Genomic DNA, 17,988 nt, shown 5'->3' on the forward strand with positions numbered 1-17,988 from the left:
CTCTCCCCCCAGCACATACTCGTCAAGTGTGTTAAATAGTGAAAATGAGAAAGAACCCTCAGTGTAACCCCTTTCCCAATATTCTGCCATGATGAATTTCACCAACTTGTCATATACGCGAGCGCCAAGTTGGAGGAAGAAAAAACTTCCAGTACTGAATGTATATAATCAGTTTCGTCAAATATAAATAAAGAGGAACTAACAAACAAGCACGAAATTGTATATTAATTAGAACTGAAAGAACGAACCTGAGTGGGTGAGAAAAGAAAAGCTCCTGTGAAATAAGAAAGTCCTGCAGATAAAGATAATCAAAACAATGCAAAGTCATATGTTTATGAAGATTTTTAAAATGTTTTTTTAACAAGTGCTAGTACCTTGAGTTGCTCATTATCAGGATAAGATATCCCATACACTCTCTCCAAGTCTTTTTTTTTTTTTTGATCAAACACTCTCTCCAAGTCTCTGTTATCTTTCCGGTAAGCTGGTGACGCCTGAGATAAACAGAAAATGTGTTAAACTTGGAAAGCATAAGAAAACAGACTAGAGTTTGTAATGTTCTAGATAGAGTTGGAATGTTCACCTTCAAACACTTGAAAGCTTTCACAAAGGAAGTATTTGGAATATGTGGTCCAGGACACAAATCAACCAAAGGGCCACATCTGTAGACTGTAATTTTTTCTTTCTTAGCCAAGTCGCCATTGATGATTTCAACCTATATATGATAATTAATTCACAGCACAAGAATGAGTCCAATATAAAGGTTGAATGATATTTTATATCATTTGACTTAAAATTAACCCACCTTAAAGATATTATCAGAGAACATCTCAAGTGCCTGATCCTTGGTCACTTCAATCCTTTCAAATGGTTGTCCTTCCTGCCATCAATGTAAGAAGATATATATTACTTGGCAAACATATTACAACATCTTATACTACTGCAAGGAAGATCTGACTGATCAAATATAATAAGACTATAGAAGAAGCAATACCCGAACAGCTTTGGCAACACGTGCTTCGATGTTTGGAAAACCACTGTCGTTTGAGCCCAGTTTCCTAAGATACTTTGCATCGTAATAGAAGCCCTACAATAACAAACCACTACTAACATCAGAGAGAGCCTCACATTACATATGAAATAACAATAACCAAACAATATGGATTTCGAGCAAAAGAAACAGAGGAAAAAAAAACAGAACAAAACAGTGACTCCTCTTAATTACCTCATGTCTAGTTTCGCAGGGACCGAGGCAAAGCTTGCACCCAAACTCCTGCTCGAGAGCCTGGCCGAGAAGGTGAGCACTAGAATGCCAGAAAGTATCACAAGGGGCCGCCAACCTTCAGAACTTTTCGTATTTTCTATATATTCCTTTAATGCAAATAGGATTTCTTTCCTTTTATTCTTTTCCGCGTGACTTTCTTTTTGTTAAATTTGAAACTTTTTAATTTTGTTGCATTCTCTTGTTTTATTGATTTGATTTCCAACATTTTTAGATGAATATTTTAAACCATACCTAACAATAACTCCAAATAATATTATCCAAGGTAAGCATAAAATTATTTTTATATAAAAGTTTGAAGGATTAAAACTCTTATTTGTAATCAAAATCAAATCTAAATAAGGCAAAAGGTGTTGTTTAAGTAAAGAAAAATTAAATATCAGTTTTTATATCTAAGATATATATATATATATAAGTACATACTGTATAGTATATATATAGTTCATGGGATCATGTATCCTAAATCTTGGACCTGAACTTCCTCCTCGACCGACCGGTAGCAAAACGGACTAAAGGTTTTCCAAACTCAATTCCCGGAGAATTACAGGGGCCTGGAGACTGATGAGGTGCAAAGTTTAAAAAAAAATGTAAAAAAATTTAGAGATATTTGGCATTTTAGACAGTGTTCAAAACATAATTGTAAAAGCACCACATTCACTATTTACAATTAGTAAATTCCAAATTTTTTACTGTTTTCTACTATTCATAAGACTTTCCAACCCTCATTAACATTTTCATATTTACATCACATGCAATTGAGTCTCTGATTTTTTTTTTTTTTAAATATATGCTCTCTACAATCTTAAAACAAAAATGCTGAATAATTAAAATTTGTTTTCTAAAATTTTAAAAATGTATAAAAATCTATGTTTTTCTGTATAATTTGATATGCATTTTGTTTGATGATTTTATTTGATAATGTTAAATATTTTTTACAAATTTTATATCCGTACACATTATTAAGTGTACAGATGTCTGTACACACATCTGTACACATTATTAAATGTACAGATGTCGGTACACACATATGTACACATTATTAAGTGTACAGATGTAATTTGTGTAATTTGTTTCAGTCTTAGGTTTTCAGATATTTGTATTGCAATGATTTTGTACAAATACATTTGTACATTTAATAATGTGTGTTTGTACATTTAATAAAGTGTATAGACATCTGTACACAAAATAAGGTGTACGAATACAAAAAATGTATATAATATATTTTAAAATTATTAAATAAAATTTATATCAAATTGTAAAGAAAAAATAGAAAAAAAATTTATATTAACACACATACCCCTTTTGATAATCTTCTTACTCAAGCATATGTCCTACAATCTCTCTTATCTCACACATTCTCTATTACACAACACCTATTTTCCCAATTTTGAATAGCAAATGTATTAGTTTGCCAATTTTTTTTTTTTTTTTTTGAACAAAAGTATTAGTTTGCCAATTAAGTTTAAAAAAATGTACTAATATGCAAACAAACGCAAAAATTTATATATACAAATTACATGCTCATATGTGTCGTTGAGAATATTGATGATGCAAGATATCAACGATAGAGAAATTAAACTTTTTATTCATCACTTAATTATTATCAAGAAGATAGATTCATAGATCATATATAAATCCCACACTATCCTTGGTGAATATAGTCACAGACACGGACGCAGACGCAAGCAACAAACGAGATGATGATAATATGATAATTAAGAGTATGTATAGACTATAGATAGATTGCAAGATCAAACAAACGACCATATATAATATTGAGTAGATTAATGCAGTTGCGATTCGCCGAGAGATCCGCATCACAAATCTTCAAGTTCACAAACGCACAGTACTTTCACGGTATTCTCTGATTGCGAATCCTTTTCGTGATAAATCCTTGTGATCACGAATCAGAATCTTTCTGTTACGTTTAGTGTCGACATCAATGAACACAAAGTAAAACGTGTAAGACGGACCACCCGCGGCCAAGACAATCTCACCGGTTTCGCGATTCACACTCATAGCCCCCAAGTCCAATGAACGATAATAGTGGAGTTCTTTGTCGATTGAAAAGGATAACTTGGTCCACTGCTGCTTCTCCACATCATTGAGTACCCACAGCCCTAAAGTGTTATTATCAGTCGTTGGTGACACAAATGCCAGCTTGGTCTTGTACTCCAGCAGCCTATTAGGTTTGTCCAAATACTTCCCAACGGAATGAGATTGCTGTTCGGGAACAGGGAAAAAGTCTATCGTCTCCGCGGACACGTTGAATATCACCAAGGAACAAGTACCTGCTGCACTGAGTATGAAGTAGAAGACCGCTCCATTGATGCAGATTCCCTTCGTTTTAGGCAATTCTGGGGTTGCAGAGTTCACGATCCTCCATGTTTTCGAACCGTCTCCAAGAGTGCGGACCTGATAGTCCCTCATAAATTTGATGAGAGTAAAGACACAAAAGTGTTTAGGAAGAATTAATATTAGACTCTCATAATTGTAATTGTAAAAGATACATTCTCTTATATAGAGATAGTTTCCTGAATTAAGATAAGATAAATGTAAATTAAATATTGATATATTCGTGAATATACTAAACTTTCTAAACCAATATTAACATTTATCTAATATTTTCTAGAATAATATATTCGTGACTTCCATTTTTGGGTTTATCATCTCCACCGTCGATCTCGGTCGATCTCCGGTTCTCCTATCCCAATACTCCCGGCAAGCTCATACGTGGTAACACGGTGAGATTGGACAAGTTTTCAAAATAATGGTTTTATACCCGGTCGTCGGGTCATCATCGACATTTTCACTCGGTCGTAGGGTCAAAACGGCTACAAAATCCAGTCGTTAAGTCATCGACATTTATACCCGGTCGTAGGATCATCAACGGCGTTTATAATCGGCCGTAGAGTCATCTTCGTGGCATTTATACTCAGCCATAGAGTCAATTCATTAGGTTATGCTCGATTAAGCAATAACCCATAATTAGAATAAATTTTGTGAAACATCATCACCATCAATCTTCAACACCATGGATACACATGATGAGCCGTTATCGGCTTAAGCATCATCATCATAGAACAAATCTCATTGATTCATGTTCAACATCCAAATCCGATGTCTTGTTTTTCAATAATCTTCTTCTCCAAGTAACTAGCAAGTTTTGCTAATTAATAAGAAGACATCAATCAAGGCCAATAACTGACCGGATCAACAACTTAATCCATTCACGTCTCTTTTCTTTTTTTCTTTTTTTCGACCTCTTTTTTTTTTTTTTTTTTTTTTTAGAAATATCAAAGGCACAACCAACCCAATAATCTCGATTTCTAAACGAAAAAGAAGAATAAAATATAAAAAAATGAAGCTTGCATAAGAAGCAACCAACAATAGGTCAAAGAAAATAGAGTTTTTTTTTTAAGGAAATATGATAGAAAATAGATAGAACATCATAGAAGCGGAAGCAAACAAAACCTTAACTCATAGGAATATAGATCCACATGATCGTCTGCTCTGATACCATGATAAATTTGATGAGAGTAAAGACACAAAGTGTTTAGGAAGAATTAATATTAGACTCTCGTAATTGTAATTGTACAAGATACATTCTCTTATATAGAGATAGTTTCCTAAATTAAGATAAGATAAATGTAAATTAAATGTGAAGTGACCTTAGTGCAGTGGCAGGAGGTAAGTCCATTTGTAGAAGGCACCATCACACACGGGATCGATCCCGGCACCTACGAATGTAGGAATTTGGCTAATGGGCCGGCCAATTGTGGCCCAATAGTTGACAAAAAAAAATGTAAATTAAATATTTATATATTCGTGAATATACTAAACTTCCTAAACCAATATTAACATTTATCTAATATTTTCTAAAATAATATCTTCATGACTTCCATTTTCGGGTTTATCATCTCCATCGTCGATCTTGGTCGATCTCCGGTTCTCCATATCCCAATAGTCCCCAAGGCGGGTTTTACTATCCACTCTTAAAGCCAGTAGCTTGTGACGGACAATTATCGGGTCGAATCCCAATATGTGGTGCTCTTCCGAGTCGGCGGGGCTGATTAGAGGTACTTCAAACTCCTTCCCCAAGCTAGGGTTGATGATTGTAGATCCATCTCATATTGATATATCATGGTTTTTAGGTGTTTTTAGCCATGATATAAGTCTTATTTATAGAGTCTTTTTGGTATTTTTAGAGTCTTTTGAGTCTTTGTAGGATTTAGCATGAATGTGAGCATAATAGAGCTAAATAGGAGGATTTGAATATCTAGGAGCACAATCAAGCATTGAGGCTGAAGCTGCAAAGTTGGGAGACAAGTTCAGAGACTTGCATCGGTCGATGCAAGTGATGGTGTCGATCGATGCATCATCCAACAGAAGAATCGAAAGTTTTCTCACAAGTTTTGAAGATTTACAAAGTTGCCCCAAAATCTTCCATATTTGCATCATTAGTCCCTGGACGTTTTTAGGAATATATATAGGATTTTTATGGTCATTGTTTAGACCTAAGCTTTATTTTTCCTGCAAACCTTTTGAGAGAGAAATACCTGAGAGATTTAGAGAGTTTTTGGAGAGAAGAATCAAGACTCCTTCCAGAGAAGATTCAGAATTTCTTTTCTACTTCTTTTAATCTCTTAATGCTATCTATTTTATTCATGATTTGTGTTCTTGCAATTATGTCTGAGTAGATCTGCTTGTTAGGTTCAGGATTTTTCATAGGATTTTTATGATTTATTAAATCTGCTATTTTTAGGATTCTTTATCTTGCTAGATCTTCATCTTAGGTTGTTCTTTATATTAATTCTTGATTGATCACCTAGAATTAATACCTAGGAAAATAAATTGATATGAGAATATAATTGATTTTCCTGATAAAATCTTTTGATGAGCAAAATTACTTTCTGCAAAGAGATTTGATTTAGTGATTTTGTGAACAATCTAAACTTGTTTTTAAAGCTGATTTATTACCTAGAATTTTGCAAAGAGATTTGGATTTTCTGGTTTTAAATTTAGATAATATTTGCAATGAGAACTGATTTATTTTACAAAAGAGTTTAGAGTTCTAGATCTGATCTTAATTGCTTGAATCCTAATTTATTGATTGATTTAATATTTCATAAATTACTGAGAAATTTCCTAGGCCTAGCGTTTCTAATTCATGAATTTACAACACTTTTGAATTCTGTTTTTGCATTGCTTTTAAATTAATATTTCTGTTTAGCATCATTAAAAGATTATTAAATCTATTGTGTGATCTAGAGTCCTTGTGGATACGATCCCTAAGTACTACAATTGATCTCTTAATTTGAGAGAATAGATCTAGGGTAAATTTGAGCATATCAAATTTTGGCGCCGTTGCCGGGGACTCTTTTGATTCCCCATTAGATTAAAATTTTTGATTTTGTCTAGATTTTTATTATTCTATTTTACTCACACGCTTTTGTTTCTTGTCTCTTGTGTGTTTCAGGTACATGCCTAAGCCTAGCACCAGGAAAGATGATGACAGACAAGTTATTCAGGAAGAACTCGTCGCGGTTGAGGATGATGCACGTGGCGTCGAGCGACGCAACGACGGCATCGATCGACGCAACCAGGAAGGCATCGATCGAGGCAACCTTGGCGTCGATCGATGCAATGCCAAGCCGATGCGGAGAATGTTCAGAGGCGACGGGACGACAATGGAGAGCTTGTCAAAACTCTTGCGGATTTCAACAGACTGGACTTGTTCTATGAGAACCGCTCCGCAATTGCCCCTCCTGCCTTCCCAAGGAATGATTTTGAGTTGAAGCCTGCCTACTTCGCTCTTGTTGGACAAAGGTCATTCCAGAACTTGCCGCATGAGAAGCCTCTAGACCATATTGAGCACTCTGAGGATATAGTCACAAGCATCAAGGCTAATGGAGTCACAGAAGACTATCTCTATTGCAAGTTTTTCCCCTACTCTCTTGTTGGGGAAGCTTCTCATTGGCTAAGACAACTAAAACCAGGATTTCTGACGACCTGGCATGACATCAAGGTGGCATTCTTGAACTACTTCTATGATGATGCGATGTCAGATGAGCTGAGGATTAAGCTCTCCACTTTTAGACAAGGACCAGCTGAATCTTACAAAGCTGCTTGGGTGAGGTTCAAGGCATATCAGAGTGATTGTCTGCATCATGGGTTCTCAGAGGTGCAGCTGATTAGTATCTTCTTCAGCGGGATTGATTGGAGGTATCAGATGGCTTTGGATGCTTCTAGTGATGGGAACTTGAAGATAAGGTATCCAGATGAGGTTGAAAAGTTGATAGAAAGGCTAGCATCAAGCAACAGTACCAATAATGCAGACTTAGAGCGGAAAAGAGCACATGAAAGCAATGGTTCAAATCAGTTTGCTGCGGTGAATGCTAAGTTGGATACAGTGCACAATCTTCTTGTGGGAAAGAAATCTGTCCATTTTGCTGAAGATGTTGAGACTTTTGAGCCAAGGCTAGAGATTACAGAAGATGTCAACTATGTATATGGAGCTGGGTATCAAAATCAGAGATTTGGTCAGAAGAATTCATTCTCAGGAAATCCAAACAGCAACTTCACAAGGACCTATGGATCTTCTTCTTACCAACCCCTCCCTCCACCCAATTCAGAGAGCAAGATGGAATCAATGATTGAGCAGATTCTTCAAGGTCAACAGAAGTTAACAGTGGACTTCAATGGAAAGATTGATTTTGTATACACTGAGCTGACTGGAAAGTTTGAAGCATTAAACACTCATGTCAAGAAGCTAGAGAATCAAGTGATTCAGACTGATGGGTCTGTTAAAAGACAAGAGGAACTTCTTTCTAGAAGAACTGAGAACCCCAACCATGCTTGTAATGCGATTTTGGTGAAGGAAGGAGACGAAAATAAGTCTGTTGAGCCAGCATCGATCGACACTTCACAAGAGCATCGATCGATGCCTACTCAATCAAGCGTCGATCGACACAACATCAACATCGATCGACGCACCCCATGACCAGCTCCAGTTTCTCCTCAAGCTCCACCTGCTTCAGAGCAAGCCTATAAGCCTAAGGTTCCTTTTCCTAAGCCTAGGAGGTCTAAACAGGAGATTGAAGAAGCTAGATGCAAGGCTATGATGGACAAGGTAATGATTGAGATGCCTTTGATTGATGCTGTCAAGTTTTCTCCTGGGATTAAGCGGTATGTGAAGCGGATGGTCACCAATGGTTTGAGTCCTGAGGAAGGAGCACTGCTTACCAAGGATGTCAGCTCAATTTTGTTGAAGCAGCCTCCACAGAGAAAGAAAGAAAAGAAGCAACAAGTGTTTGTTTCTAAGGAAGTGAGTGCAGTAATTCAGTGCAGGACTGCTAAGAAGTTACCAGATCCCGGAAGTTTCGTACTTGATTGCTCTATCTCTGCAGAACAGTTTGCTCATTCACTCTGTGATCTCGGCTCTAGTATTAACCTGATGCCACATTCTGTTGCTGTGAGACTTGAGATGACAGATTTCAAGCCAACTTTGATATCTCTTATCTTAGCTGATCGGTCCAGAAGGATTCCTGAAGGTGTCTTAGAGGATATTCCAATCAAGATTGGAGATTGCATGATTCCAACTGACTTTGTGGTGTTGAAGTATGACAAAGAGCTTAGTGATCCTATCATCTTAGGACGCTCTTTCTTAGCTACAGCTGGTGCCATCATTGATGTTAAGAAGGGACACATAATGATGAGAACATCAATAGTCAACTTTCGGAAGAACCCGTTCTGCCATTTCATGAAGAATCCGTTCTACCTTTTCCTGAAGAACCCGTTCTACCATTTCCTGAAGAACCCGTTCTGCCAACAATGATACAAACCTATGACAAGGTTGGGAGCAAGAACGTTAAGGGAACAATTCAACAAGTCCATTGCAAGTCTGATTACTCTCATTGAGCTAGAAGATTCCAAAGAGAAGACTCAAGACGCATCATTTTTGCCGGTTTTACAAGGAATTAAAGAACCTGTTCTTTTCATCATTTCTGAAGCAATCAATGAAGGGTTGGAGCGTGCATGAGAGCTATTACCAAGGTAAGTGTTTGAATTCAAATAATAAATGATGGTTCTTTTCTTGTTTTGCAGGAATCGACCGTTGGGTCTTTTTGAGTCTTTATTTATTTAGGTCCTAAAATCGAGTCTGTTGTTTTTTCAATTTTAGTCCTTTTATTTGTAATAAATTTCGACCCTAGAAGGTCCTCCGCTGCTGGATCACTATATAAGGTCCCTTCTCAGCATTGTAACCTTTCAAGTTTTTATGAAATAAAATGAGAATTTTCTTAGGTTTTCTTCTGAGATAGAAGCAACCACCCTTTTATCCTTCTTCTTGTGTGTGATTCATTGAAGACTGAGATTTGACTTATCATAGCTTACAGCTATTCAAGCCCAACTCCAAACGCTTGGTGATCGCATGACAAGGATTGAACAACCCCCACATGCACCAAGAGCACCAGTTCATAACTTGCCAAGAGGAAACCATGAGGTTGATAATGGAGATCAGTCTGATTCAGAGGAAGAACATCATGATCTTATTCAACACCAAAGGCCAAGGAGGCACTACCATCAAGGTAGGGAACGTGACGAAGGCAACATAAGAGAAGGAGGCTATGATCTTAAGCTCAATCCGCCGACATTTGCTGGAAAGGTTAATCCTGAAGCTTACATTGATTGGAAAAGACGTATGGAGCATATCTTTGGATACTACAACTATTCCGAACAAAGAAAGGTATCCTTAGCTGTTGCTCAACTCACCGACAATGCTTTAGCTTGGTAGGACAGAGATGTGTCTGAGAGGAGGAGGCATAGACATATACCAATCACCACATGGGATGATATGAGGTTTCAACTAAGAAAGAGATATGTCCCAGCTTATTACCACCGAGAGCTACAAAAGAGGTTCCGCAAGCTCTCACAAGGAAACAAATCTGTTGAGGAGTACTTTGAAGAGTTTGAATCTCTTAAGAACAGATTGGAGATAGAAGAGTCTGAGGAAAACTTGATGGCGCAGTTTCTAGATGGTATTCATGATCGGGTTGCTAGAAAGGTGGAAAGACAAACATATCATGATCTTGAAGAGTTGTTGCACCTATCAGTCCAAGCTGAACAACACATCAAAAGGAAGACAACTTCTACTAACCGCAATAAGACTCCATGGACACCACCACCACCTCAAAAAGCTTTAGACAAAGGAAAATCTCTTGATGTGGACTACAGATTTAAAAGAGCTGCACCTGAGACATCAAAGGTAACCAAACCAGAGCAAGGTAAGCCTACTAACCAAAGAGCTCGCGATATTACTTGTTTTAAATGTCAGGGAAAAAGACACTATGCAAGGGAGTGCCCAAACCAGCGAGTAATGATCCTTAAAGCCAATGGAGAGTATGAATCACAAGATGAGGAAGAAGAACGTGAAGAATCTGAGGAGGATATTGTGGACTATCCAGAGATGGGAGAGCTTCTAGTCATAAGGAGGGCTCTTAGCACTCTTTTTGATCCTGAAATAATTCAAAGAGAAAATATCTTCCACTCTCGCTGCTCCATAAACTCCAAGGTATGTAGCTTAATCATTGATGGTGGTTCATGTACTAATGTAGCCATCAAGTATTTGGTTGATAAGCTAGGTCTCCAAAATACAAAGCATCCCCATCCATATCGACTTAAGTGGCTCAATGATGAGGCTGAACTAAGGATCTCCGAACAAGTCACCATACCATTCATCATAGGCAAATATTCCGACTAAGTTGTGTGTGATGTGGTTCCTATGCAAGCTGGACACCTTCTTCTAGGACGGCCATGGCAATTTGATAAGGAGACTTTACACAACGGCCGAACCAACTACTACACGTTCTCACACAATAACAAGAAGCATACTCTAGCTCCACTCACCCCTCAATAAGTGCATGAAATGCAACAGACCATGTCAAAGGGAGCTAAGTCAAACAAAACTAATCTTTACATAAAACCTTCTACTGTTCTGAAATCTATTAATTCACAGGATAAGGTGTTACTAATGATCTTTAAGGAAGTTTTGTTTTCAGGTCAAGAAGAGAAAGAGTTACTACCAGAAGTGCTTGAACTATTAGGAAGGTTTAAGGAGGTCTTCCCTGATGAGATACCACCTGGACTACCACCTATAAGAGGAATCGAACATCAAATTGATCTAGTTCCGGGAGCACCACTGCCTAATAGACCAGCCTACCGAGTAAACCCCGAAGAAGCAAGAACGTTAAGGGAACAATTCAACAAGTCCATTGCAAGTCTGATTACTCTCATTGAGCTAGAAGATTCCAAAGAGAAGACTCAAGACGCATCATTTTTGCCGGTTTTACAAGGAATTAAAGAACCTGTTCTTTTCATCATTTCCGAAGCAATCAATGAAGGGTTGGAGCGTGCATGAGAGCTATTACCAAGGTAAGTGTTTGAATTCAAATAATAAATGATGGTTCTTTTCTTGTTTTGCAGGAATCGGCCGTTGGGTCTTTTTGAGTCTTTTATTTATTTAGGTCCTAAAATCGAGTCTGTTGTTTTTGCAATTTTAGTCCTTTTATTTGTAATAAATTTCGACCCTAGAAGGTCCTCCGCTGTTGGATCATTATATAAGGTCCCTTCTCAGCATTGTAACCTTTCAAGTTTTTATGAAATAAAATGAGAGTTTTCTTAGGTATTCTTCTGAAATAGAAGCAACCACCCTTTTCTCCTTCTTTTGTGTGTGATTCCTTGAAGACTGAGATTTGACTTATCATAGATCCTTTCACAGATCTGTGTGGGGTCCTTCAATCCACCCATTTATCTCTTCATCTTCCACTGCTACCGAATAGACAGAACAGTGTTTTCAACCATTTGTCTATTCACCATCTCTTCGCTGTGATCCATCTATCATCCACCGAATAGGCAGAACAGTGTTATCAACCATTTGCCTATTTCCATCTATCCACGTGGGTTCCTCCACCAGGTTCCTATATCACATAACCTTGAATGTAGAAGATTTGGTTATGAACTTTGAAAGGGACAAGCTGAGAAGGGTTCCCACTATTGATGGTCAGACATTTTCTGTGGAGGTTGTTTCTGATGACAATCCGATCATAGAGCTTCATGGAGACATTACTGCTGGGTATGTCAAAGAGATGGAGATTGTTGAGGAAGTGCGTAAGCAAGCTGTTAAGCTTGAAGATTGGAGTGGAGATCATCTAATCAATACTAGAGATCATGATGAGGTTCTTATCCATGATAAGTTGCTGGTAGATGACGTTTTTGTAATGGAAACACGGATAACTGAGGAAAGTTGCAGAAACATTGAAGAGACACGAGTTGCAGTCACAGCATCGATCGATGCAACTGTTGCATCGATCGACACACCTCCACGAGTTGACCTGGACTTCTCTAAAACCAAAGATACTCGAGTTGATTCTTTAGCTGCAAATCCTAGACCAGTTGTCAAGCTGAAATCTCACCATTCCACAGTCCAGAACCCACAAGTAAGGTCAAGGTATACATTTTCTTTTCCCAAACCTTCTCCTATCATCAATAATAATTTCAAAGGTACAAAAACTGTTTTGCAGTTAATCAAGCTACGAGATTATCGTAGAGCGCTTGTTTCTTCTGTTGATGATTTTGCAGGACTTAAAAGAAAGCCACCCATTCCTAAGTCCCGCCCTGCTCATGATCCTCACATCCTTAGCAGATCCCATGCACCTAAAGCTTATACACCACCTTAAATGAAGAGGACATTCTCTCGGAAGCATTCATTGCCATGTTCCGATCCACCGGATGCCTGAGATCCGACACAGTCAAGCTAATGACTGAAAACAAGCGCTTAGTGGGAGGCAACCCACTCATAGGTTTTTCTTTTCCACTTTGAGTCATTTTTATTCTTGCTTTGAGTTAGTTTGAATTATGAACTTTTATCTATCATGTTGCGTTTAATCTTGTGTTTGAGTGATTCTTAGCAGTGCTAACATCCAAGGAATGAGAAAAACACAAATTAATCGCAGCTAACTCAGGAGTAATGTTAGAATTCTCTGCATCTGCAGAGTGCATCGACCGACACACCATCAGCATCGGTCGACACAGAACATCCGGATTGGTAACACGATTTTGTTCACAATTTCAATACTTATTCGTTTTTGTTTATGTTTTTTCGCCAATCTCTTACTTGATAACACTGGGGACAATGTTGTTTAAGTCTGGGGGAGGCAGTTACTAACTACGTTTTTCGTTTTTGAGCGTCAGTCTAAAAAAAAAAATGGTTTTATTGAGTCAAAATTTTGTTGGGAACTATGATTTTTCTTTTTAGTGTACTGCCTTGGTTGATTAATGATGCAGATTGAATCCAGAATCCGACTAATGAAAAATCCAATGGTTGACCAGTAAACCAGAGACATCCGAATTTCTAACAGAATCCATAAGAGCCTGAGGTAATTTATGTGCTTTTCTTTTTACCTCATCAAGGAGATTGATGTTCATAGAGCTTGACTCCTTGTTCATACCTGACAAGTAAGATTTCAGAAAAAAATTGGTACTCCTCTCCCTTATTTAAAGTTTGAAATATTTTTCTTGAGAGCATTGTTTTAAAAATAATAATAATAAAAGATGAGATGATTTTGATCAGTTTAGAGAGGTAGGTAAATTACCTGTGACCTCATTATTCTACTCTTGAGTCAAATGATCACAAAAAGCTTGGAAGCGAGGGGTAGATAAATTACCGATGACCTTATTATTCGCCTACAACTTTGAGAAGAAAAAAAAAAGAAGATAAAAAAAATAAAAAAGAAAACAAAGCAAAGCTCAAAGGAAGATTATATAGAATAAGTCTGGGGGAGAGAAAGAGTACCACATGTGGTAAAAAATATTTCTTGCTTGTTATGGTATTGTATGGGAATGAGTCTAGAAGGTTCTTGACATTGATTAAATTGATGAGACTCACTGATGAAGGCTTAATAGAGGAAGTAGTGGAATTTGGGATGCTATGAATGTCAACGGAGAAGTACATGGTGGTTCAATTTGGATTTATCTGTTAAGCATATTGATTATGGTTTGGATGATCATGGCATTACTTTAAAAAGAAAATGAGTTTCTGCATTTTCAAACCTCTTTCACAGGTCTAAGTTTATGTTTTCCTTGAGAGCAAGCAAAGGCTAAGTCTGGGGGAGTTGATATATCATGGTTTTTAGGTGTTTTTAGCCATGATATAAGTCTTATTTATAGAGTATTTTTGGTATTTTTAGAGTCTTTTGAGTCTTTATAGGATTTAGCATGGATGTGAGCATAATGGAGCTAAATAGGAGGATTTGGAGCATAATCAAGCATTGAGGCTGAAGCTGCAAAGTTGGGAGACAAGTTCAGAGACTTGCATCGGTCGATGCAAGTGATGGTGTCGATCGATGCATCATCCAACAGAAGAATCGAAAGTTTTCTCACAAGTTTTGAAGATTTACAAAGTTGCCCCAAAATCTTCTATATTTACATCATTAGTCTCTGGACGTTTTTAGGAATATATATAGGATTTTTATGGTCATTGTTTAGACCTAAGCTTTATTTTTCCTGCAAACCTTTTGAGAGAGAAATCCCTGAGAGATTTGGAGAGTTTTTGGAGAGAAGAATCAAGAATCCTTCCAGAGAAGATTCAGAACTTCTTTTCTACTTCTTTTAATCTCTTAATTCTATCTATTTTATTCATGATTTGTGTTCTTGCAATTATGTCTGAGTAGATCTGCTTGTTAGGTTCAGGGTTTTTCATAAGGTTTTTATGATTTATTAGATCTGCTATTTTTAAGATTCTTTATCTTGCTAGATCTTCATCTTAGGTTGTTCTTTATATTAATTCTTGATTAATCACCTAGAATTAATACCTAGGAAAATAAACTGATATGAGAATATAATTGATTTTCTTGATAAAACCTTTTGATGAGCAAAATTACTTTCTGCAAAGAGATTTGATTTTGTGATTTTGTGAACAATCTAAACCTGTTTTTAAAGTTGATTTATTACCTAGAATTTTGCAAAGAGATTTGGATTTTCTGGTTTTAAATTTAGCTAATATTTGCAATGAGAACTGATTTATTTTACAAAAGAGTTTAGAGTTCTAGATCTGATCTTAATTGCTTGAATCCTAATTTATTGATTGATTTAATATTTCATAAATTCATGAGAAATTCCCTAGGCCTAGCGTTTTTAATTCCTGAATTTACAACACTTTTGAATTATGTTTTTGCATTGCTTTTAAATTAATATTTCTATTTAGCATAATTAAAAGATTATTAAATCTATTTTGTGATCTAAAGCCCTTGTGGTTATGATCCCTAAGTACTATAATTGATCTCTTAATTTGAGAGAGTAACTCTAGGGTAAATTTGAGCATATCACATGGACACAATCGTAACTGGAGGACTGATAGATCGACGGGATGCAAAGGATTCATGTGGTCCTCTGTGGGAAGAGCGGACGAGGACAAGGAACGAGAATGAGTACTAAGTTGGTAACTCTGTATTACTATTAGTAATAGTAATACTCTATTACTCAGCATTACGAAATTATGAGTTCAACTTTTCTTAAGTTGTTGAATATAAGCAACATTGCGAAATTACTATGATTTATTTCTTTGTTTTTTGTTTTTTTTTTTTTTTGTTTTTTGTTTAACAATGTTGATAAATTACTCAGCCTTAGGAAACTATGAGTTCAACTTTTCTGAAGTTGTTGATGATAATCTTATTATATAAACCTTAGTTTTCAAAGTTAGTAATTCATATAATCGCGACGTGTCAAGTATATAGATAATATTTTGATATTTGTGAAAAAAAATATTTAATAATTATAAGAAAATTATAAAATTCTAAAAATAAAAGGGTTACAAGTAGTATTTTTGAAAGTATATAAAATCAAAAGTAATATATTATATCACTAATTCTAATAGAAAAATTATCTATTAAATTACTAATTAATAAAGAAAATATATGCAATTAATAAGGAAAATATATGCAATTTAATTACAATTATTATTTATTATAATCATATAGTAAAAAATTAATATTTTTGAGAGTATAGAAAACCAAAAGTAATATATTATATCACTAACTCTACTAGGAAAGTTATCTATTAAATTACTAATTTCAATAGGAAAATATGTGCAATTAATAAGGAAAATATATGCAATTTAATTACAATTATTATATTATAATCATATAGTATAAAGAAATTTATACAGAAAAGTGATTAAAGTATTAAAAGTTTTTTTTTTGGACAACCAAGTATAAAAAGGTTTAATGTGTTAAAATTAGTGATTACATAATATAAGCAAAATAAGAAATTAATGTAATTTTCTTATGTTTTTCAATCGGTGAATGATTTGATACCTTATTTAATATTATGTTGTTATATAAACTTTGATTTTCAAAGTTAGTAACTAATGTGATCACGACACGTGTCAATTTTAACAATTAAAGATTTTGTCATGTGTTAGACAAAACTTTGTTTTAACATATTTGTAAATTATAAGAAATTAAAAATTTAGACAATTTAATGAATATAAAAAGATAGGTCATATAAAAAAAAGATAGTTCATATATGCATATAAAAATAATACTAATTCTATAAGAAAAAGAATTAAGAAAATTATAGTTACTATAATACCATAATTAAATAAATTATACTGTCAATTATTAATCCTAAAAGAAAAAAGATTGTAGATATTCACCTTTATATAAACAAATAATTTTCTCATGATAACATATTTGAATTTTAATTAATTTAATGTAAAGTTAGTATAGTTTTATTTAAAATTAGTTGGACAAGTAGTAAAACTATTACAGTATGTATGAGATTACAAAATATGAAATAAATATAGTTAAGATATTTTTCCTTTTTCAAATATGAGATAAAATTATTTTTCAGTTTTTTTTAGAATAATGTTTTATTTATTTTTAGTTTTTTAAAAATATTAAGTAAGATATAAATTTGATATAATGCATATTTTTCTTGATATAAAAATTATAAATGTTAGTCATTGGGATTGAGTGTATAAAATTAAAATATAATTTATTATCATGTAAAATGCAAAAAAATTGTATTGCAAGATAGAGTGTGTGAATTCTAAATCCGGTTAAAAAAAATCAAATAAAATAAAATTACTATTTTGAATACAACTTATAATTTCACATATTTTTCTTATATCCGCGTTAATACGCAAATCTAGTATTATACATAATACTCAGCATTACGAAATTATGTATTATTATTTGTTTTTTTTTGTTTGATGTTGTTGATAAATTACTCAGCCTTACCAAATTGTGATTTTTTATTTTATTTTAAAGTTGTTGATAAACAAAAATAAAAACCAACAGCTGTACGCAACATAATTAAGTGTATCTGGAACCAATCCTATATTAATCGTTCATTCCGTTTTTGTTTTTATTTTTAAAGTTTAATGTGCTCTTTGTTACTTTGGTGATTCTTTTGGAGTTGTATTCTTCAAATTTGAATAATGGAAATAAATAAACATCATTATGTTGAACAGGAAAATAACAACAAAAAAACTGTAGAATAATCAACAGCTAACAATAAACTCAGTCGAAATTTTTTTTTCCTTCTTTTAAAATGGATTCTTCTAAATTGAATAACACTAACTTTCGATAGAATTATAAAATTACCAAACTGAATAACATAAGAATTCAAAATAATTTAATAACATGATTAAA

At 34.8% G+C, this 17,988-nt stretch overlaps 1 protein-coding gene and 1 non-coding gene across 2 annotated transcripts; one reads left to right on the forward strand and one right to left on the reverse strand.

The window, feature by feature from the left end:
* Nucleotides 1–6,429: 6,429 nt before the first annotated feature.
* Nucleotides 6,430–9,580, forward strand: LOC147927931 (uncharacterized). Its single transcript, XM_087486553.1, has 2 exons — nt 6,430–6,615; nt 6,759–9,580. The coding sequence occupies exon 2, from the start codon at nt 6,921–6,923 to the stop codon at nt 8,280–8,282; it is 1,362 nt and encodes a 453-aa protein (XP_087342679.1). The 5' UTR covers nt 6,430–6,615; nt 6,759–6,920; the 3' UTR covers nt 8,283–9,580.
* On the reverse strand, nt 7,350–7,456 carry LOC147927932 (small nucleolar RNA R71). The gene has a single exon (XR_015581168.1). It is a non-coding gene; the product is annotated as a small nucleolar RNA R71 (small nucleolar RNA).
* Nucleotides 9,581–17,988: the final 8,408 nt, after the last annotated feature.

The sequence above is a fragment of the Camelina sativa genome, chromosome 14 (genome assembly GCF_030686135.1).
Source record: "Camelina sativa cultivar CO46 ecotype springtype chromosome 14, ASM3068613v1".
NCBI lineage: Eukaryota > Viridiplantae > Streptophyta > Magnoliopsida > Brassicales > Brassicaceae > Camelina > Camelina sativa.

Excerpts from the sequence above, each read along its gene's own strand:
- LOC147927931 (XM_087486553.1), top strand. The coding sequence starts at position 6,921 with ATGCAATGCCAAGCCGATGCGGAGAATGTTCAGAGGCGACGGGACGAC.